This window comes from Amphiura filiformis, chromosome 16 (genome assembly GCF_039555335.1).
Source record: "Amphiura filiformis chromosome 16, Afil_fr2py, whole genome shotgun sequence".
NCBI classification, from domain to species: Eukaryota; Metazoa; Echinodermata; class Ophiuroidea; order Amphilepidida; family Amphiuridae; genus Amphiura; species Amphiura filiformis.
In genome coordinates, this window is record NC_092643.1 from 56,057,229 (window position 1) to 56,081,355 (window position 24,127).

Consider the following 24,127-nt stretch of genomic DNA (forward strand, 5'->3'; position numbering starts at 1 on the left):
TTCGACAGTATTTTTGTGGGACATGAGAGCACCTCAGACCTATCGAATTGCATTCTGAATACGAAGCATGTCTTTCTGATATCAAATAATTTTCATTTTTGAAAATCACAATATAATACAAATTTTATGACAAATTATAAAAATTTGATATTTTTCAAATTTTTGATATATAACAGTCCTCGAAGTAAATTATATAAATCTAATGTTATATTCTTAAAGTGTATGTAGCAGAGAGGAAAAGCCGACGGTCAATTGAAAATTTGGACCTTTCATATTGAAGATATGGATTTTTTTCCCAAAAAGACCTAATTTTTTTTGGTGTTTTTTTTTTAAAAAATCCATATCTTCAATACGAAAGGTCTAAATTTTCAATTGTTCGTCGGCTTTTCATCCCACCTACATACACTTTAAGTATAAATCATCAGATTTCTAAAGTTTACTTCAAGTACTGTTAAATATCAAAAATATCAATTTTAATGATTTGCCATAAAATGTGTATTAAATTGCGAATTTCAAAAATCAAAATTATTTGATATCAGAATGACATTCTTCGTATTCAGAATGCAATTCGATATGTCTGATGTGATCTGATGTCCCAAAATAAATACTGTCCAAACGTTCATACCCCAGCCCTTAAAGCATCGAATTTGTTGCAAGATGCAAGTTATTTATAAAACATTACTATTTACAATTAAGCATATGTTTAAAAATATGAATATAATTGTGTCAATTGTGTTGAAATGGTAATGATGCTATTACTAAACCCATATTATGTAACAATATTCTGATTTTTAAATTTGATCGTGACTCAAGTGACCAGATATTGTAATTCATCTACCCTATATTCCCATTAATGCATTTTGTATAGTTAGTAGGTAATACTGACATTCATCTGACCTTTGGGAGGTGTTTGTCTTATTTTACTTTCCACCCATACGTGTTTGTCCAGGAGTATCCCTGAATTACTTTGTCATAATATCAACACGGACGGATAATGACTGATGCTTTCTCAAGTAGGTATGTTGGTTTTTCGAAAAACAAAAACGGAACTGGTATGTTTTTTGTAGCACAATTTGATCAAAACCAAATAAATATTATCTGACGTTTGGAAATTTGCTTTAACTGGGGAATAAAACGATATTGCTACACTAAGAATATGACATGTATCAGAATCTTTTCAAACTAATACGTTTACATTTCTAACAAGCCAGAACACTGGAGTTGGTTGTATTTTAAATATTAAAAAATAGGGGGTGCATGCAAAAATATAGAATGTTGCTTGAATTATTTTAATCAACATAATAACATACTTGCATGTTTATTATGTTAAAATGATTGTTTCGTGATTGTAATAGATTATGATTTTAAAGACCATTATGTTCTATACAATATAAGTACTTTTACTAAGCTATGATTGAATCTCTTTAAATGTGAATATTACGAGCAACAGCTATGGATATTGAGATGACAATGATATATGTTGTCATATCTGACACAGTCTACCAGCCATTTCTCCATGTTATTTCTCACTTGTCTTGCCATTGACCTTACCACCATTTCATCATATTATAACTTCATCTCACGCATTCAAACCTATTCACGTAACATATGCTTGCGGATTCTATCCATCAACCGCATACTTATAGTTAATATTTTATTTACAACATTAGATTGATTAAGTTACAATTATGAAGAAGCGTTGGTGCCTTAAGCGTTTTCGCAGCGAACAAGTATAAAATCATCTCGATAAAAAAGAAGACTACGCACCAAGGTCATTTGTAAAATACATTACGTAAATGTAATTCATTTGTTTCTATATTTGTAAATGACTAAATGATTCACAAGTAGATCTTCTGAGGTTTATAAATGGAAGGTTTTGTCAGGATCAACTAAAGCTATCGCTGCATTGCCAAAAGACACAAACTTTGAGTAGATATACAACTTGTGACAGAGCCGATTCAGAAGGAATACAAAAACCTACAAAATAAGACTAGAATCTGTATGTGCGTCAGCAAGCATACGGTACAAAATTGTAATGTGGAAACAACTTTTTTGTACTGTTCGTCTTTGCACAAAACCCCTCAATGTTTAAACCATCGAATTTGGAATTTGTTGCAAGATGCAAGTTATTTACAAAACAAGTCGATTACTATTTACAATTAAGCATATGTTTAAAAATATGAATATAATTGTGTCAATGTGTTGAAATGGTAATGATGCTATTACCTAATCCATAATATGTAACAATATTTTGATTTTTAAATTTGATCTTGACTCTAGTGACCAGATATTGTAATTCATCTACCCTATATTCCCATTTATGCATCTTGTATAGTTAGTAGGTAATACTGACATTCATCTGACCTCTGGGAGGTGTTTGTCTTATTTTACTTTCCACCCATACGTGTTTGTCCAGGAATATCCCTGAATTACATCAACATACTTTGTCATAATATCAACACGGATGAATAATGACTGATGCCTTCTCAAGTAGGTCTTGTTGGTTTTTCAAAAAACAAAAACGGAACTGGTAGTGGTATGCTTTTGTACCACAATTTGATCAATAATCAATTTGACTAACCAAAATAATTATCATCTGAAATTTGGACATTTATTTTGCTTTAACTGGGGAATAAAACGATATTGCTACAAATTTTAAGAGTATGACATTAGAATGTTTTTCAAACTGAGACGTTTACATTTTAACAAGCCAGAACACTGGCGTTGGTTGTACTTTAAAAAAAAAAGATTGTTTTGGGAATGTAGTAGACCATGAGTTTTAAGACTATTATGTTTTATATAATACAAGTACTTTTACTAAGCTATGATTGAATCTCTTTAAAATTTGTATATTACGAGCAACAGCTATTGATACTGAGCTGACAATGATTATGTTGTCATATCTGACACAGTCTATCGAGTCAGCCAGCTATTTCTCCATGCTATTTCTCACTTGTCTTGCCATTGACCCTACCACCATTTCACCATTATTATAACTCCATCTCATCCATTCAAACCTATTCACGTAACATATGCTAGCGGATTCTATCCATCAACCGCATACTTATAGTTAATATTTTATTTACAACATTAGATTGATGAAATTAAGTTACAATTATGAAGAAGCGTTGGTGCCTTAAGCGTTTTCGCAGCGAACAAGTATAAAATCATCTCGATAAAATTCCCTTAAAAAGGGGAGATGAATCTGTGCCAGGTTACAGGTGTTTTCTGGGAACATTGCCTCAAGAACATCCCCTTTCATTTACTACCATGCTAGTGTATCACTTCAACTTAGAATGTGTTCAAGATAATTATAAAGAGTGCTAGCTATGCCCTACAGGTACACATGCATGACATTGCCAATATTGAAAATAATAAAAATTCCCTTTAAAAGGGAAGGCCAGCCTCAATGTAGAAGAGGTCTTGTAATTAGTTTTGGTCAATGTGAAAGGCATTTTTAGGATCACGCTTACATCTACATGACAGTCCACCAAACCATCAACGATGAGAACATGCACACTGAAACAGCAGAAAACATTAATTCCTAATCTCATGTCAACTCTTTTAATTCATTACTCCAAATTGTTCTGGTCTGTTTTGTTGTTGTTGTTGTTGTTGTTGTTTTTTTGGTTTTTTTTTGTCTTTTCAGCTTTTTACCCACGATATCTCAATTTCCAATTTTGTAATACCAGAACTTACGAACTCAATATCTTCGCTTAGGAATGTCCGATTTCACTGCTTTCGATATACCACTTCATAAATACACTGCCGGTTTGAGATAACTTACATGTACATTTTATTTTAAAATAACTTAATTAATTCGCAATGTATAGTTTAAGCCTACTATAATAGATAGTGGTCAGCACATTTATAAAGGACTGGTTACTCACTACACTCTTCACTCTTAAACTGTGTTTTATGAATGTGCTGATCATGTTGATTGCTAGTCGGAAACTCCTAGCCGCGAAGCTATGGATATGGCATCTTACCTACTCCATTCTATAACAGTCTGCCTAGTGCTATAATTATGTTCAATACTATAGGCCTACATGCATAAATTATGCCCATATTATAGCTAGGCCCTAAAAACTTTATTTTGCATCGGATTTTTCCCGTCGAAAAGACAAAACTGATGTTTATGATAGCAACCATTTCATCAATAACATTTTGAGTCATTTTTATCCATAAAACGACACAGGATATGATAGATAATTACTTTTACATCAATATGGTGGACCATATTGATGTGATCACATATGATCACAGATTGTTGAGAATCTGTGATATGATCCGGGGATATGATGAAGATTTTGATTCTATAGATCTGTTATCAACATGATATCACGCTGTTCAGTCGTCAAGGAGTAAGGACCCCGGTCAAGGACACTGATATGACATCATAGGTGATGTCAGATTTTCTTCTGCTGACCATATGATGCTGTATATTAACTATTATTGTTACATTTAGGCCTATACCTAGAACTTTTAAAGTCATAATTAGTTCAAACATAACTTTGGTAATACTCACTCGTTTTCAGTCGTTGAAACGGCAAAACATACTTACTTTTCCTTACAAATCGAATAACAATAATTTTAAAACATTCCACCTCAAAAAGTAAAATAAAATAATTCTTACCAATACCAATAAAGTTAATCTCTTGACCATACAAACCCAATCTCAGAAATAGATACCAGCCCGCGTATGGGCTGGCGATAAAAAAGATGACTGCGCACCAAGGTCATTTGTAAAATGCATTACGTAAATGTAATTTATTTGTATCTATATTTGTAAGCGACTAAATGATTCACAAGTATTATCTTCTGAGGTTTAGAAATGGAAGGTATTGTCAGGATCAACTAAAGCTATCGCTGCATTGCCAAAAGACACACACTTTGAGTAGATATACAACTTGTGACAGCCGATTCAGAAGGAATACAAAAACCTACAAAATAAGACTAGAAACTGTTTGTGCGCCAGCAAGCATACGGTACAAAATGGTAATGTGGAAATAACTTTTTTGTGCTGTTCGTCTTTGCACAAAACACATCAATGTTTAGAATGGTTAAAGCATCGAATTTGGAATTTGTTGGAAGATGCAAGTTATTTACAAAACAAATCGATTACTATTTACAATTAAGCATATGTTTAAAAATATTAATATCATTGTGTCAATGTGTCAAATGGTAATAATGCTATTACCTAACCCATATTATGTAGCAATATTCTGATTTGTAAATTTGATCTTGACTCTAGTGACCAGATATTGTAATTCATCTAACCTATATTCCCATTAATGCATCTTGTATAGTTAGTAGGTAATACTGACATTCATCTGACCTATGGGAGGTGTTTGTCTTATTTTACTTTCCACCCATACGTGTTTGTCCAGGAGTATCCCTGAATTACATCAACATACTTTGTCATAATATAAACACGTGCGAATTATATTTTCTGATGCCTTATCAAGTAGTTGGTTTTTCAAAAAACAAAAACGGAACTGGTATGTTTTAGTACCACAATTTGATCAATTTGACTAAACAAAATAATTATCATCTGACGTTTGGAAATTTGTTTTGCTTAACTGGGGAATAAAACGATATTGCTAAGTTAAGAGTGTGACATCAGAATGCTTTTCAAACTAACTAAGGCGTTTACATTTCTTACAAGCGTACTGGCGTTGGTTATACTTAAAATATATAAACAAAATTGGGCGTGCGTGGAAAAATATAGAGTATTGCTTAATTTTTTTAAATCAACATAATTACATCCTTGCATGTTTATTATGTTAAAACGATTGTTTCGTGAATGTAATAGGCCATGATTTTTAAGACTATTATGTTTTAAACAATATAAGTACTTTTACTAAAGCTATGATTGAATCTCTTTAAACTTTGAATATTCCGAGCAACAGCTATGGATACTGAGCTGACAATGATATGTTGTCATATCTGACACAGTGTACCGAGTCAGCCAGCCATTTCTCCATGTTATTTCTCACTTGTCTTGCCATTGACCCTACCACCATCTCATCATATTATAACTCCATCTCATCCATTCAAACCTATTCACGTAACATATGCTAGCGGATTCTATCCATCAACCGCATATTTATAGTTAATATTTTATTTACAACATTAGATTGATGAAATTAAGTTACAATTATGAAGAAGCGTTGGTGCCTTAAGCGTTTTCGCAGCGAACAAGTATAAAATCATCTCGATAAAAAAGATGACTACGCACCAAGGTCATTTGTAAAATGCATTACGTAAATGTAATTCATTTGTTTCTATATTTGTAAGTGACTAAATGATTCACAAGTTGATCTTCTGAGGTTTATAAATGGAAGGTTTTGTCAGGATCAACTAAAGCTATCGCTGCATTGCCAAAAGACACAAACTTTGAGTAGATATACAACTTGTGACAGAGCCGATTCAGAAGGAATACAACTAGAGCGATAACCGCACCATAGCTGAACCATGTGGCTTCGGCAGTATATTGTGGTAGGCCTATACCTACAATTGAAGCATTTTGAAAACTTGACCTTTGACCCCTTTATTGCCCCTTAATGACCTTAAATGAATTTTAAAATATTTGCAACATGTTTAGAATGTCATAAGAATCATTGCGTTTAAATTTCAGCTCAATCGGAGCATTTTGTAAAACTTGACCTTTGACCCTTTATGACCCCTCAATGACCTTAAATGATTCTTAGATTCTTAAAATGTTTTTAAAATGTTTAGCATGTCATAAGGATCATTGCATATAAATTTCAGCTCAATTGGAGCATTTTGAAAAACTTGACCTTTGACCCCTTAATGACCTTAATTGAATTTTACAATATTTGCAACATGTTTAGAATGTCATAAGGATCATTGCGTTTAAATTTCAGCTCAATTGGAGCATTTTGAACAACTTGACCTTTGACCCCTTTATGACCCCTTAATGACCTTAAATGAATTTTACAATATTTGCAACATGTTTAGAATGTCATAAGGATCATTGCATTTAAATTTAAGCTCAATCGGAGCATTTTTGGTTAAAATGACCTTTTTTGACCCCTGTGACCCCTGGATGACCTCTGACGTTTGGAAATATTTTTATTATATTCTTTATGTTTTCCTCTTTCATATGACACCACTCATGGGGTCATACCTTCGTGGCATTTAGAGATATGTCCATTTCAGACCAAATGGTTAGTTAGGGACCTAGTAACATACACACTTGTAGGCTGATACCATTTCATGGTTCAGCAAAAACCTACAAAATAAGACTGAATCTGTATGTGTGCTTTAGCAAGCATACGGTACAAAATTCTAATGTGGAAACAACTTGTTTTGTAATGTTCGTCTTTGCGCAAAACCCCTCAATGTTTAGAAGTTGTAGAGTAAGAGTTTACTGTAAAGCGCACTGAGACCTTGTTACTTGCGCTCTATAAATGCCTTTTTATTATTTTTTTATTATTATTATTATTAGAATATTGTTAAAGCATCGAATTTGGAAGTTGTTGCAAGATGCAAGTTATTTACCAAACAAGGCGATTACTATTTACAATTAAGCATATGTTTGTAAATATTATTTGTGTCAATATCATTGTGTCAATTGTGTTGAAATGGTAATAATGCTATTACCTAACCCATATTTTGTAACAATATTTTGATTTGTAAATTTGATCGTGACTCTAGTGACCAGATATTGTAATTCATCTAACCTATATTCCCATTAATGCATCTTGTATAGTTAGTAGGTAATACTGACATTCATCTGACCTATGGGAGGTGTTTGTCTTATTTTACTTTCCACCCATACGTGTTTGTCCAGTAGTATCCCTGAATTACATCAACATACTTTGTCATGAACCCGAATTATGACTGATGCCCTCTCGAGTAGGTCTTATTGGCTTTTTCAAAAAACAAAAACGGAACTGGTATGTTTTTGTACCACAATCTGATCAATTTGATTAAACAAAATAATTATCATCTGACGTTTGGAAATTTGTTTTGCTTTAATAACTGGGGAATAAAACGATATTGCTATACGTTGGAGTATGAATTACAATGCAAACCAAAATAGGGCTTTTCAAAATAAGACATTGCTTTGAAAAACGACAAAGGAACGTAGTTTAAGGCTCTGAACAACAATTTGGTAAAATAATAAGCACTCTGAATCTGGGAATTTATACTTTGGCAAGAAAACAAACCTATATTCATGATATTATATTGCCACAAGTCATAGTTCAAATGCAACATTCTGTACCATCATGTACCATGTTTATGATTATCAAAACACCACCGGACTAAACAATTTAAAATGGTTTAAGGGCTTTTTCAACTACAAGAAAATATTGTGAAATAATGTAATCTAAAATTTAACCAAAACCTCGAGACCAAAAGAAGCTACAATCGCTTTAGCCAATTTCAGAAACACCCGGACCTATATAACCCGATTGCCTAACATTTGGAGAGCTATTAAAACATTGCCAATTTACGACATTACCACAATAAGTTATGAGTGAATATTAAAAAAAAACCTACCTGGATTGTTGATGCTAGTAATTTCAACATTAATGATCTCCTCTGGTGATGTCTCATAATCCAATGATTCCATTAATTTAATATTCCCAGTTCTCTCATCCACAGAAAAACGAGGATTTTCAGGCTCAATTTGGGAAAATCTATCTCCAGAATCGCTCCCGGACACGACATGTATTGTACTTCCTATTTCTGTATCTTCAAAATGGGAGACTTGTTGTTGCGGCAGACTCTCCCTCCGCCTTCTATCTAATTGTGCGTTGTTACTATGAAGCTGAATCTTCTCCTCTGTAAATGGCACATCTCGGCTATTTTGGAATGCTGATAAACTTTGGAAGGTACTGGCAAGAATTATCAATAAGAAAGACGTCCTGAAAGTTCTTACATACAGCCCCACCATCTTTCTCTCATGGTATGACATTTGGGATGACATAGTTGGACAGTTAACCTGTGTTGAACTCTTCCTCTCTTTCTTAAGGTGATGTTTCACCTCTTCTTTTTTCCGAGCTCGCCAAGTAGACGAGCCTGGAAGTACTTGGAGCCTACTTGCAGTAAACACCCCTTTAGGTTACTGCTGGCTTCTGGGGGTTTCAAGATTGTTTTGCCTTAAAAGATGAGCAAGTTAGTGCTGATTAGATGTATTCTCACGCTCGCCAGACTTGATCCGTGGATGCAAAAATAATTGTATTGACCTGTAAAGTGAATGGATATAAAAAGAATAAAAATCATGTCAATAATATAGTGGCGGTTATCTACATGATCTAGGTCAACATTGTTTATGCAAATGTGCTGAAAATGGCATAGAATAATTTTGTCAATAAATGCATATTCATGGATATCTAAAAAATAACAACTCAGTAATAGATTAATCTGTTAAAAAGACAATGTCATTTCAAGTAATAGGGGCTCTTTGCTGAGGAATGGCAATGGTTAAATAGTATATCGCACAGTAACCAAGGCAATAAATGAGGGATACTGGTTATTCCGTCCTCTTGAGACTCTAGTACACCATCTCAAGTTATCAATTAGTCCGTCAAAGATATGAGAGGAATCTTGTGACTCTAAACATAAAATATAGGTCAAAACCACATGTTTACGCGTTTTACTATAACAACATTCCATTTGATGATAATTAAATACAAAAATGCCTTGAAGGACATGATCTTTCCCCATAACCCCACATTAGAAGCCTGGACGGCGTCCACTTAACATGCTTAATCTGTTATATAGTTGATGAAGGTGTAATTCTGCTTGCGGGGAGTAACTAAGTTTCAAGTTGGTAGTCATGGACCTCTTTTTTGTTCAAAGTTGCAGTCTGGTTTTTATTTTCAATATTGGCAATGTCATGCATGTGTACCTGTAGGGCATAGCTAGCACTCTTTATAATTATCTTGAACACATTCTAAGTTAAAGTGATACACTAGCATGGTAGTAAATGAAAGGGGATGTTCTTGAGGCAATGTGCCCAGAAAACACCTGTAACCTGGCACAGATTCATCTGAAAAGTATCGACTGGCGACCTACTATGTAACGAAATTGTAAATCAGGGAATCGAAGCAGAATGCATCGTGTTATACATGCAACAACACACCATTATTTTATTCTGAAAGGGGTTTATCCACATGGATGGTCCAGATTGGATTGGTCTGAATTAATGTGTATTACATTTTACAACATCCATTCATGTGATGACACACACACTATTGGGTTCAAATTGATTCAGGACTGGGGACACTTGTTACGATGAAAAAAATCTTTGCAACCCATGCCGGCAGTATTAGAGTTTGAATTACAACCGTTGTGGCCTCTTGCATCATGTGCATAACCTCCGAATAAAACGCGTTTGATGTTTGGGAGGAGTTTTTGAAATCTGTGTTGTAATAAGATTCACGCTTCGTAGTACATGACGAAGTAAATTTCTCTTGATGGATCTAGGATGTTTATAACATGTGACACTTCCTTATGTAACATATTCTTGACTTTGCATGACATGTCATTTTCATGAGTAGGGGTATATAAAACGATTTCAAAGTGACCAGAAGAGATGAATGATGCAATATTGTTAATTGACAACATGCATTTGTCTTACATAACATACATCTGTCGTAAATACGGTTAACATGGATAATATATTCAACACGTTCATCACGATCATCTCTAAAAGGTACAAACAGGGGAAAGGCAAAGTTTTGTGGAAAGTGAAAGAAAGTATAAGAGCCGACGCTGATCAATATAGTACGTCAAACCCACAGGGTATCGTGAAAGAAAGAAACTACTAAAGTATATACCACAAGAGTGGAGATGAGAAAGTCTTGAGCATCATGAGAATGTTGAGGAAATGATCTGCACGACGGGTGTGGTCACGTATGGGTATTTTAATACCAGAAATCTGACGGTTGAGGCCTTTCACGAAATGTCCAGAACTATCTGCAACATCATTGTATCAGTACTGGTAATGTTTGTACTTTTTAATAACTAGTACTTGATAAATTTTAAATTCGGTTATAGAATGTACAAGTTTGATAATTGATAACATATCATTTGAGCAGACGACACTCGCGTACAGTGTGTTAATCAAAGGATGAAAAAGAACAACAACAACAACCCAAAGGAGAATTGTACATCAGCTCAAAATCGGAAATCTAACGGAAGATAAAAGCAAAACGGAAAAGGAAGAAATGGGAGGAACACTGGTAGATAAGGGGATATTACGGGTAGGTCGTGACCGATATAAAAGCTACATGATGAGGCTCGATCACGCCAAATTTCATTTCGCGATGAATAAATCATAAGATCAATAAAGCTTCAAGCAAGCTTTAAAATATTGCATATGCATTGCAGTTTGTTTTCCAAACTAAAAATCATCGTCTTTGAAGCCCTAAAGCAGATTATGAAGAGCAAGTAGTGAAAAATCACACATAGCACGCTTTAGAGGTTCACATAGTGGCATTAACGCGTAACTCTTCAGGCGAGGGTTTATGACGAAATTCAATGCAACGAGGACAACATTGGTGTGCACTTTTAATGCTTAAAATGTTCACAGAGTACATATGACTCAGAATTTAATATCTGCGTGAAATCATGGAATTTAACGAAGTAATACTATTTGAATGTTGACATAGAACATTTAATTTAAAATTGGAAATCTGCGTGAATCTATACTGATGATACAAATGTAATCCCTGTGCGATTAGTAGTATCAGATTCAGAGATAATTTTGTAAGTGCGTGTTGCTCATAGATTCAGGTGCTTATCGTCCTGCTTTTGGGCTTCGCAATACGCAAGGGACACATCGTGCTTTCCAAAATTGAGAGTCTGTTGAGCAGAACTATCTGAAGAACAACTGGTCCAAATACTAGGCATAATTGGACTTCATGTATTGTGTTTATAATCAAATATTGTCATTTAGTAGTAGCCAAGCCTGTGAAAGACATTTGCAGTCGAAGCAGGCTTGTAGAATTCACTATTACCAACCGAAGAGTTTGTATATGCAAGGGCAAGGGAGCCATCTCCAGATGCGTGAGGTGTTAGAGGAACGCTCTTAGTCGAAATCCAATATATTTAATCTGCAAATTCAACTTTTGTTCAGTGACATTTTCAAATCAAATTTGGCGAAATATTCCAAACTTCATATCGTCCGCCATAATTCGCAGGTAGAGGTATAACTCCTGTCTCAAACATACTGTATGTTGCCAATCTTCCCTACCAGTAAGTAACCTTTGACGACAATTTGAAAGCGTTAAAAATCGTCGGTGCCTTGAGGATAAACACGACCCAGGAATTTTGTCATATTTTTAGCTAGCAAGAATACACCTTAGCTACCTCCCGTAGATCCCCATTAACTGAAACCTGTCACTTTACTCCCATACTATTTCATAATATCAATCAATCACAAAATGCCACTCAATTGCAATTTGGACAAAGTATTTCAATTTTGAGGACAGTTTCTGAAGAGAGGAGAAATGGGATGTCAAAAGTATGTATTTCCAAATTGATTGGGTGACTTGGGTCAGTTTTAATGTATCGGAAATATCATTTTCAATAATGAAATTAAGCTAAGTGACAGGACGACTTTGTCCAGTTAATTCTTAGAAGCAAATACTACTTCATGATACATCACTCAGATGCCACACGATACACTTAATTGCAATCTGAGAAAAATGTTTTTTAATTTTGAGAATAACGTTAAAGAAAGGAGAAATATAATTTTAAAGGTATGTATTCTAAAATTGGTTAGATCAGTTTTAATTGATCGAAAATATCATTTTCAATGTAATAGTTAAAATGAGTGATATAGAAAAACATTTGGCTGACAAATTTTCAAAAGTAGTTTGTAATTTTCTGTAGTATTCAATTCCATAACCGAATGCCGCTATTGCTAGACATGCTTGATAATGAATTGAGAAAATGTATGCCAGCAAAAAGTCTTTTTTTTATAAAAATACGACGCAGTTGATATGTTTTCCGCAATTCAGATTCAAAGACTGAACAAAGGCGAATACAAGTAGAGCAGCCATCTATTTTGCCCTGAAAATCGAACAATTATCTGATTGCTCTAGTGTGATACTTTCCGAAAATAGAAACATTTACAAGGTTACATGACTAAGACACACGCAGTACGTATAAAAGCTTTAACAAAATGGGAATCACTTTTATGTTTTTGGTTTTTTTATTTGTTCGGGTTTTGACAACCCTGGATAACCCAAGAAAGCCTCTATGAAGCTTATTTCCATTGGGGTCCATTTTAACACCGGGGCGGGTTGGGAACAGTCAGGGGTTAACACCCTACTCTTTTCGAAACTGGCTGCGAGATACATGTACAGGTATGGCTCTCTGTACATGGGACCGACGGCTTAACGTCCCCTCCGAAGGACGGAGCACTTTCATGATTCATTTACCCAATTCTAAATGAACCATGGGGAGAGCGGAAGTCTGAAATTAATCTACAGAAGTTGCCAATTAATTTCAGACTTTTTTTTTCCAAGTCAATATCCCAGCAAATCGACACCGCCGGGAATCGAATCCGGGACCTCATGCACTAAAGGCAAGTACCCTAACCATTGCACCACGCTCTCCACACTCGTTTATGTTTATAAATAAATATTACAAATAATGGTATTTTCAATAAAAAAAACCGTCAAATTCAGTCAATTTTTTAGCGGATAGATCCATATGCGTTGTATTCAAGTTGAACCATTATCTTAACAAAAATGTTAAGTTGTAATCTTATAATTTCTTGATATCAATAAGCTCTATTTTCCAACGTTGTTTCCATATAATTTGGTCACCTAATTTTATATTTAGGTAAAAATATGATCTCATAAACCGTGATTAAAAATACCACAGGGATTCTTCACCAGAAACACTGCATTGGGAATCCTCCTCCGCTTACAACTCCAAATGAAATAGTAGATATAATTCTGCACGTTTGTAGAATCTGTTACTTAGGATGGATGTGTTTGAATGCATTGGCTATCCAATACAAATGTACACCCACAAGGACATAAAATATCGCAATACATCACGTCACAGTTCTTTAACCCATATGTTTGTACAATTATACTATGACCTCTAAATGCCTTAGGTACAAAATATCATACCCACAATACGATGCCATTTTTGGTGGCTATTACTTTTGAATGCAAGTTATCGAACTATGCCAGCGGATATGAGGCCATTTTTGCTGTAAGTCACTCGAGGTAATATGACTATAGGACGTTTGGTGCAATGATTCTTTAACTTAATTTCTTCTTTCCATAATCGAGTATCACCCATTAGTGTTAGCGAGAAGTAGCTTCAAATTGCAATTCTATAAATTGAATGATATTTGTTAGAAGAAACGAATTTTACAAATTTGATTAATCAGTTTTAAATCAAGAAGGTAAATTTACCTATGTTCTGATGACATGAGTATCTATCATAGACGTGGGGATTTGTAATACATTTCGCAAATTTTGATTATATCTTGAATAGTATTGAATCCATGATATTGAGCAGAGCATATTAATTTTGCAAAAATGGCATTTCTGAAACAGGAAAGACAACATTGATATTGCAGTTGTATAACAATGCACAAGGAACACCTCTGTACCCACCCACATCCCACCCACCCCATGCAATCACACCTACACACCCCACCCACCACCAATCGATTATTGCATACTAGTATTAATTTTCCATAAATCTTAATAAATGGCAATGCTGAAACAGGAAAGACAACATTGATATAACAGTTGTATAACAATGGATAAGGAACAAATGCAAGAGCAAATAAAGAGAGACACTCGTATTATGTAAATATCCACACCCCTACAAACATACACCGTATCATGTACGCTCACACACCACACTCCACCAACACACCCCAGCCCCACCCACACATCCCACCCGATTACTGCATATTAATTTGGCAAAAATCTTCATAAATGGCATTGCTGAAACGGTAAGACAACATTGATATCGTAGTTGTTTAACAATGTACGAGCAACAAAATTATGTAAGAGCAAACTTACAAATATCCACACTTTTACAAACACACCCCGTACACGTACCCACAACACCACCCACACATCCCACACACACACCCGTACCGATTACTGCATATTAATTTCACCCACATCTTCATAAATAATATTGCTGAAACGGGTAAGACAACATTGATATCGTAGTTGTATAACAATGGACAAGGAACAAAATTAATGTAAGAGCAAACTTACAAATATCCACAATCCTACGAACACACCCCTGTACACTACCCCCAACACACTACCCACACACACCCCCATCCCACCCACACACCCAACCGATTATTGCATATTAATTTTGCAAAAATCTTCATAAACGGCATTGCTGAAATGGGTAAGACAACACTGATATCGTAGTTGTATAACAATGTACAAGGAACAAAATTAATGACGAACAAACATGCAAATATCCAAACCCCTGTTAACACAACGTATGCACACACACCAAGGAACCAATTTTCATGCTTTGTTTTTGTAAAAAGTAATAAAATATGGGATTGCTGAAATAGTATGTTAGTCATCGTTGCAGCACTAAATTTGATGTACAAAATAATACACGATCTATAACATAGATCCACGCAAACAATTCCCGCACCATACACACCGATGTACGCACCCCACACCTGACAGCTGACACACACACAAACATCCGCTTACCGCTTTTGTTTGTAATAATAATCTTCATTAATACAAATTCTGAAATAGGTAATAGCAAAGTTGACACAAGAAACACAAGTACACCACACCACACACCTGCAAACCTGTATCACCCTGAACTACATCACAAATCAGCATTAAGCAATAATCTGAAGTAAATTATTGTCATTAGAGCATATGTGCTGTCCCTAATTAATGGCTACAATACTCAGAAAGTTCAAACGAAAGCAATATATCACTTTATTAACCAATAACTCTAATGATTACAAACAAAAGAATAAATCTACTGCACTAATTGTGTGTCATGAAGAACCATGTGACGCCTTATTCACACGTCTTTAAGGAGCGACCGAACACTAGCCAATGGGGTGGACTATTGCATTTATGCTCCGGTAAGACGATAAAGTTTATTGGTTAAATTACTCGCAAAAAATGATAGCGATTGAAAATAAATACAGCGTAATAACCAACTGCCAATAGTAATTCAAATAGAAGCTATTTATAAACTTCACAAGCATACCATTAAAGCAGTTTGTCAACGTTTTATACACGGATAAGTCACGTTAACAATCTGGCTGTCATTACACGTCGTTGGACTATAATAATGAAAAGTGTTATTTCGCGCCATTTGCGAAGTCGTTGTCGTCTGCTCAAATATTCCCAAATAATCACGTAATTCATGACAAATTCCGCGTTGTGCTTTTGAATACTTTCATACTCTATAGTTCATTGGTCCTAAATATATAATAGAACAACAAAACGTAGTATTACATTTCAAATACATTCTATCATATTAATACATATTATATTTCACTCTTCTTAATACACAGCCAACAAGTTTTTGATTATATTTGTTTTTCAGCAATGCAAATTTATGCACTCCTCCAGCGGTAAGTCGGAAATGCAACATCACAATTCTTCACTTCTTATTTTATAAGAATACTGATGATTCTAAAATACATTCTAAATAATAATAATAGAAATATTATCCTGTATTACGTGATTTTCTCCATATCAAAGAATTGATTGAAAAAGCACTGCTTAATATCAATTACATACAGTGAGATCTCCATCTTTAAACAATTATATCGTCTGTATTGATTTACCACCATGTGCTTATTTCCTTTATTGACAGATGAAACACAGGGTATTACCCCCAGATACAAACAGATTACCATGACAACATGTGATATTGAATAGATATCATAAAATGAAAAATAAAACCGCATCCAATCAAGTTGATTAATCATAGATGGGGAAACAATAACCTGACAATACCACGGCATGTTTGGGCAGACGGTAATTATGGAATGCTCTAATTAAGACCTATTGGATTGACGTCCGCAGCCACTCGACTACAACTAATTAGCATAATTACCGTTAACCGTATGTATTTTGACCTATCTGTCAATTATAGTGTATAGAATGACTGAGCTTTGACGTTAAAATATACATATGTCAAATTTATTCTAATTCATTGACTTTAGCCATTAACTATATCACTAAACCAAACCGTATGTCATTTTTTAAACCCCTAATATTCATTCAATGAACTCTAACCCTAATTAGCTCTAAACCATACATTCTATCATAAACCATACCAATAATAATACTCTTAATTTAACCAATATTAACTATGGTAGCCCATTAAAATTTCCGCCATGTTTAATTATAATCGTAAATACAATACGTGGTATTCCTCCCCGGCTATTGTGCTTTCCAATGAAGTACCGCCCATTCCATCAGATGCGCTTATAGGTTATATATATTGTACGGTCATATCGCTGTGGCAGTGTAAATCAAACAACTCTACATTATATCGTGAGCAATCTTTCTCATTTCATCTGCTGTATGTATCCTTTTATAACAAGCAGCTGGATGAAACCTAACATATTGATGAAACATCTGAAATAGAGCTAAAAATACACCATCTCATTATTTTATGAAAGAGCTCTGAACTTTTATGACACCAAAAAGGTATATTTGAACAGTTACAAAAGACCTCGTACAAATATCAGTTTTGCACTATGCTTATCCTTTTTACAGTTAAACATAGCTCCATATGTGCTACATGTAATGCTACATAATATTATTGATATTAAAATGATATCCTAACCTTCTGAAAATGTCATACTTGCTCACTTTTAAAGAATATTTGCACAGTTACAAAAGACCTTGTACAAGTATCATTATTTTGCACTATGCTTATCCTTTTTTATAACTCCATATGTGTTTATATGTAATGCTACATATAATATTGATATTAAAATGATATTCTAACTTTCTGAAAATGTCAGTACTTGCTCACTTACAAAAGACCTTGTACAAGTATAAATTGCAAGTACTCTATGTTTGTCCTTTTTACAGTACAGTTAAACATAATGCCATGTGTGTTATATGTAATGCTACATATTATTGAAATCAAAATGATATTCTAACCTTTTGAAAATGTCACACTTGCTCACTTTTTAAGAATATTTGCACAGCTACAAAATACCTCGTACAAGTATCAATTTTGCACTCTATGTTTATCTTTTTTACAGTTAACCATAACTCCATATGTGTTGTATGTAATGCTACATATAATATTGATACTTGCTCATTCTTAAAGAATGTTTGCACAGTTACAAAAGACCTCGTACAAATGTTAATTTTACACTCTATGTTTATCATTTTTTACAGTTAAACATAACGCCATATGTATTATATGTAATGCTACGTATTAAAATGATATCATAACCTTTTGAAAATGTCAGTACTTGCTCACTTCTAAAGAATATTTGCACAGTTACAAAAGACCTTGTACAAGTATCATCATTTTGCACTATGTTTATCCTTTTTTACAGTTAAACATAACTCCATATGTGTTATATGTAATGCTACATATAATATTGATATTAAAATGATATTCTAACTTTCTGAAAATGTCAGTACCTGCTCACTTTTAAAGAATATTTGCACAGATACAAAAGACCTCGTACAAGTATAAATTGCAAGTACTCTATGTTTATCCTTTTTACAGTTAAACATAATGCCATGTGTGTTATATATAATGCTACATAATATTGAAGTTAAAATGATATCATAACGTTCTGTAAATGTCATACTTGCTCACTTTTAAAAATTAAAGAATATAATGCACAGTTACAAAAGAGCTCGTACAACATTTGTACAAGTATCAGTTTTGCACTCTATTTTTATCTTTTTTTTACATTTAAACATAACTCCATAATTATGTGTTATATGTAATGCTACATAATATTATGGAAATTAAAATGATGTCATAAACTTCTGAAAATGTAACAATTGCTCACTTTTTAATAATATTTGCACAGTTACAAAAGACCTTGTACAAGTATAAAGTTTGCACTCTATGTTTATCCTTTTTTACAGTTAAACATAATGCCTTATGTGTTATTTGTAATGCTACATAATATTATTGAAATTAAAACAATATCATAAACTTTTGAAAATGTCATACTTGCTCACTTCTAAAGAATATTTGCACAGTTATAAAAGATAAATTTTGTACTCTATGTTAGTAATAAGTAATGTTTATCCTTTTTACAGTTACACATAATGCCATTGCCATATGTGTTATATGTAATGCTACGTAATGTTGTAATTAAAATGATATCCTAACTTTCTGAAAATGTCATATTTGCTCACTTTTAAAGAAACAATTAAAACGTTTATAGGCAATGTTTTTGTACTGATCAAAATTGCAATATGGCATGCATATTGTCCATATGTTTGAGTTAAAATGAGTAAATAGTAGAACACATTTACAGAATAAGAGATATTTTCATACTTCTGTCCGAGAATTTAGTATTCATTGCAGCCAATGTTAGTGATTGGGCGTATTACATACCATTGAGTCATACATCAAATTTCGACTCATTTGATGACGATAGACAATCTACACAACAGACATATGTAGACAACTAAATAATGCCCAATAGCGACTCGGAACACCTGGGCACTCTGTGCAATAAACACCGACTTGTCAAAGCTAATCGCTGTGTTTGGAATGGCTAATAGGATCTATTTGTTTTTAATGCAAAGATGTTCCTACCAAGTCATGTAATTGTCTTCTATTGTTATTTAATCTGTCATTGCGTCTGATAGTGAAACTGACATCGTTGACAAATAGCCTTTCTATTTCCTAGAGGACATGTTGGGAGTACTTGAAAATGTTAGCATCTGTAACATCTGTATGTTGTTGCTTTACAAAACTTCCAGGTTTCTTTTGTTTTGGTAACTCTTTGCAACTGTGTTCGGTTTACTCTCATACACGATCTCTATATCAGTAAAGTTCCTTAGTTTCCTAAATGCGTTGTTCTACTTCACTCACGTCGTTTCTACAACCTGCTGAACATCATCATTTCAGGACACAATGCCCTGCCACTCTTCGATCTTTACGCTTTCGAAGATATGTCTTACTGCATTCTGTTAAGGTAGTTTAGAACCTGAAGATACTCTTCTGTCTTTTGCGTCAACCACTGCAAACACGCTGCTTATGATGCCTATTCTGACAAAGGTAATCGTATTGGCACCATCTGGTTTCTGGTGTGACAGTTCTTGAAAATAAGGCTTCTACATTTGTACAAGTAATAAATTAACTATGCATGTTACATTGACTCTGCGAAACCACACGCAATGTAGTCAAACTGGGTGTGGTTACCAATTCTAAAAGATATCGATATTGGCAATATTCCAAGATGTTCCACTATCATGCACCTCTGTCGGTATATACATGTACTAGTTGGAGTAAAGATGATTCTACCACCAATCCGTCAAATCTACTAATGTATATAGCCTGTGTTACCTACTTCAAACACATCTGAATACTAACCCAACCGTTTGGGTTACCCAATTGGGTAACCAGTTGGCCATTGGATCTTTGAACACATGGGTGAAACCTATGAAATATGATTGGGTGGAAACATGTAGTGTCATTGAAGATTGTGAAGTTTGTTAACCAAATGCTTGCTTAGGTGGTACAAAATAATTACATAAAAATTAAAACAACTTTATGTATCTTCAGACGTTTTGAATTTCATCTTCTCAAAATGTTCTACCTGATACTGATAGTTACTAACAACACTTACATCAGTTTATGTCCAATTAATTAGGTTACAAATAACCAGGCACACTTATCTAATACCAAACAGTAACAATGATTAACCTTAGTATAAGTAATAAGAATGTTATTACAATCTCTCCCAGGATAAGGATCTCACCCAATATCCTCTTATGCAATACTCATGACAATCTAATTTCCCAATCAAGAGCAATTCGAACCCCACGGTCATTTAGGTATTACTGTGCGTTATGTTCGATTAGCAAAAAAGATTACCTACATGACCACTGCATTTAGATTTTGTATTATTTTTATCTAATTTGCCATCGGGTGAGAGGATTTGCCCGTTTCTATAGCAACTATATACCTATGCATCGCTTCTGTAAGGCAATGTTGTCACAACGAGATGGTAAACACAAAAAGGTGGTCACTACTTCATCAACGCGCCTATCTTCTAAAGCTTTAAGTCACGGATGTCACGAAAAACTAACACGCGTTACACTACCACAATAAAACACATAATTACAACTCTGAACCTACAAACATTAGAGAAAAGTGTATAATGTTACAGGCATTCTCTGGGGAAACATCATAGGAAACACCATTACATGTAATACTTCACACTCCAAACAAACCACCATGTCCATGGCTATTTTGCGCTTGGTTTCATACCGCTATTGTGCAAATATATTTTGTATTGTATTTCGCTATTTTGCTCTCCACTGAATTGGGCCATAAAAAGGTCACGGATTGGACCAGCGTGTTTTAAGTTACAATAAGTTACACTTATTCAATAAGGTCCTCTGCTAAAATCCATGTCACTTTTTCTCGCGTTACATTTGGTATGCAATAATGTTTCACCGTTCACGATACAACTGGACCGGCGAGTTGATGCCCATTCAATTAAATAATTTGTTATCTTTCTCTGCGTCAAAACACAATAGTTAACGCTTCTGACGTTTCTCTATTATGGTGGACGCCATATTAAACTTCTATTGTTGGTACTGCCCTATTGTATTAACTATGCATGTACATGCGATGTGAATTAGGATTCGATTTAGTATTATTAACGCTCTTTCGAGCATGACCCTGACACGGTGTGTATCAAATGTATTATTAAATTATTCATATGGAGCGAATAGAATAGTTTGGTGATTTTTTATGTTAATCTGCATAAGGCATGCGTAGCGTGATTTGTTTACAAAATTATGCAGGTAAAACTCAATACTGTTTATGATTCACTGTTTTCTGTATTATAAAATAAACAAATACAGTTCGCACTTACTAGAGTCTCTTACTTGGTATGCATAATATGCAACGCCTGCCTTTGTATTCGATTGTACATTATATGTTATCATAATAAAATGGTATTAACTTCAGAAATTCTCTTTCAAATCAGATTTACGTGATTTTCTATACCTGAAGGAACTCCTCGACACATTTATGTAGTAGAAATCAGAAGTCATCGCAGCAGCATGTAGGAAATCTGTTATTATTCCATATGATACCCCTCAGGAGGGCGGGGAAGGGATGTACTTACTGGTAGTATTGTAATCCAACCTTAGAGAAACGAAGAACATAGTCCTGATTGGATAACTCGCCATTGGCGGAGAGAAAAGGGTTAGATCACTGGTTCGCGTAAGTGTAGCTCCGGCATCTTAAGATTCCCATTCAGGCAATGTACCGAGTATCTTAAATTTGTATACAGCAAGATGGAAAACGTGAAGACAACTCATCATCTGGTTGCCATGACATCAGCATCATTTTCGCCTTCTCCTTAATGAAGACACACCACTGACATATATGTGACTCGCTGGTACACTGCGTTAAAGTATACTGCCGAACGGCTGGGAATTGCCCTTAACGCCACCGACTGGGGGTTGTATTAAAAACGCCAGCGCGTGATATTTCTCTAAAGTTCTGCAGTAGTATAGCTGAAGCGCTAAGAGCGATAGGCTTTATTTATACTATAATTTGCAGTATAGGGTTTGACAATACAAGAAAGGGGGAACGAAACTGAGCAAAGAAAACAGAAAAAAAAGAAACTCGATCAAAATAACTTCGGTGTGGTATAATAGTGAAAGAGAAAATGCGTAATGTACTACACATGCTTGAAATAAAATACTGAAATTGAATACTTTAGTCGAGTAATACATATACCAGTAAACACTCCAGGAATACATAACTAAAGTCCATACATTAACTACAAACAGAGAAACGCGTTATCTTTAGGTTAAAATTACCATGAAATTAGGTATCACGAATAGTATCATCCTTGGTCTTAAAGATGGATACCCGTAGGAAGTACAAGTACACCATCGGATCAATTTCAACACTGGTGACCAGTTTACTCGACTGGTTTTAAATTCGCTCCATGGTAAGACCATGATAATACCAGACTTATATGATACGGTTTCAAATGACGCTTTGACCTACCTCTATCATTACTGCTTCAATTGTGTAATCTTCCTTCCAAGTCAATAACCGACTAACACAAAATGGCAGTCAACAGAAACTTTTCAAAACTTCTAGTAGTTGTTGAGTGTATATTCCACTTGTAATATCAGAACACATCCATTAATAAACACTTTCGATTTTTATATATTCCAACTTTCTTGTCATGCCAAACGAGTATATCTCTTCAAATGGGTCGATGGATGAAGCGCTGTAGTACCATCACACTTTTTTTCTTCAAATCACTGTCTATCGATATTCCTTTCTAGAGCCTTTTGCGCGTTAGACAATTCCTTAATAGAAGTGTAATAGAGTTGCTTACACCGGTAAGTAATGCACGTTCATGATATAGTTTTAAGTTAAGGAAATGGACCCTGTAGCGTTGTAAGCAGTTGTGTTCCACTGAATAAATGCCAGTCACGCCTCCACACTACTATCAAATAGAATTTTCGGTGAAGTCATCAGTTGGGATAGTTTGAAAAGCGCGTGCGCTTTGATTTGGTGTAATTTTTAGTACGAGCTTCCTAACAAATAGAGAATAAAATCAACGCATGCGCTGCTGAGGCAGTTGCTCTTTTTTTACCAATAGATAATCAGAATCAGACTATATTCGGATTAAATAGCATGTATTGTCGTCACCTATTGGTATACGGGTGACTAGATTTGAATAGAATATATGAACAAAGTGTAGGCATGCATAGTGAATGGGCTTTTGGTTAAGGCTACATGAGATTTACCGATTTTGCCTTTGAATATTACTAGTACCCTAAGGGCATTCTAAGTACCAAAGCAACCCTTAAAATCCAAACTTACAGGTATTTTGGAGGGCAGTAGCCTCACTTTGTTAAAAGTGTGTGTTTTATTTTGCACAAAAGACGAT

The 24,127-nt window shown here is 34.4% G+C and overlaps 1 protein-coding gene across 1 annotated transcript in view; it reads right to left on the minus strand.

Moving 5' to 3' along the window:
- LOC140172750 (neural-cadherin-like) overlaps nt 1–23,656 on the minus strand; it is a 157,985-nt gene extending 134,329 nt beyond the window's left edge. The window contains 2 exon segments of the mRNA XM_072195881.1: nt 8,533–9,221; nt 23,230–23,656. Coding sequence (XP_072051982.1) covers nt 8,533–8,962 — 430 coding nt within the window. The 5' untranslated portion in view covers nt 8,963–9,221; nt 23,230–23,656.
- Between the last annotated feature and the right edge of the window lie 471 nt (nt 23,657–24,127).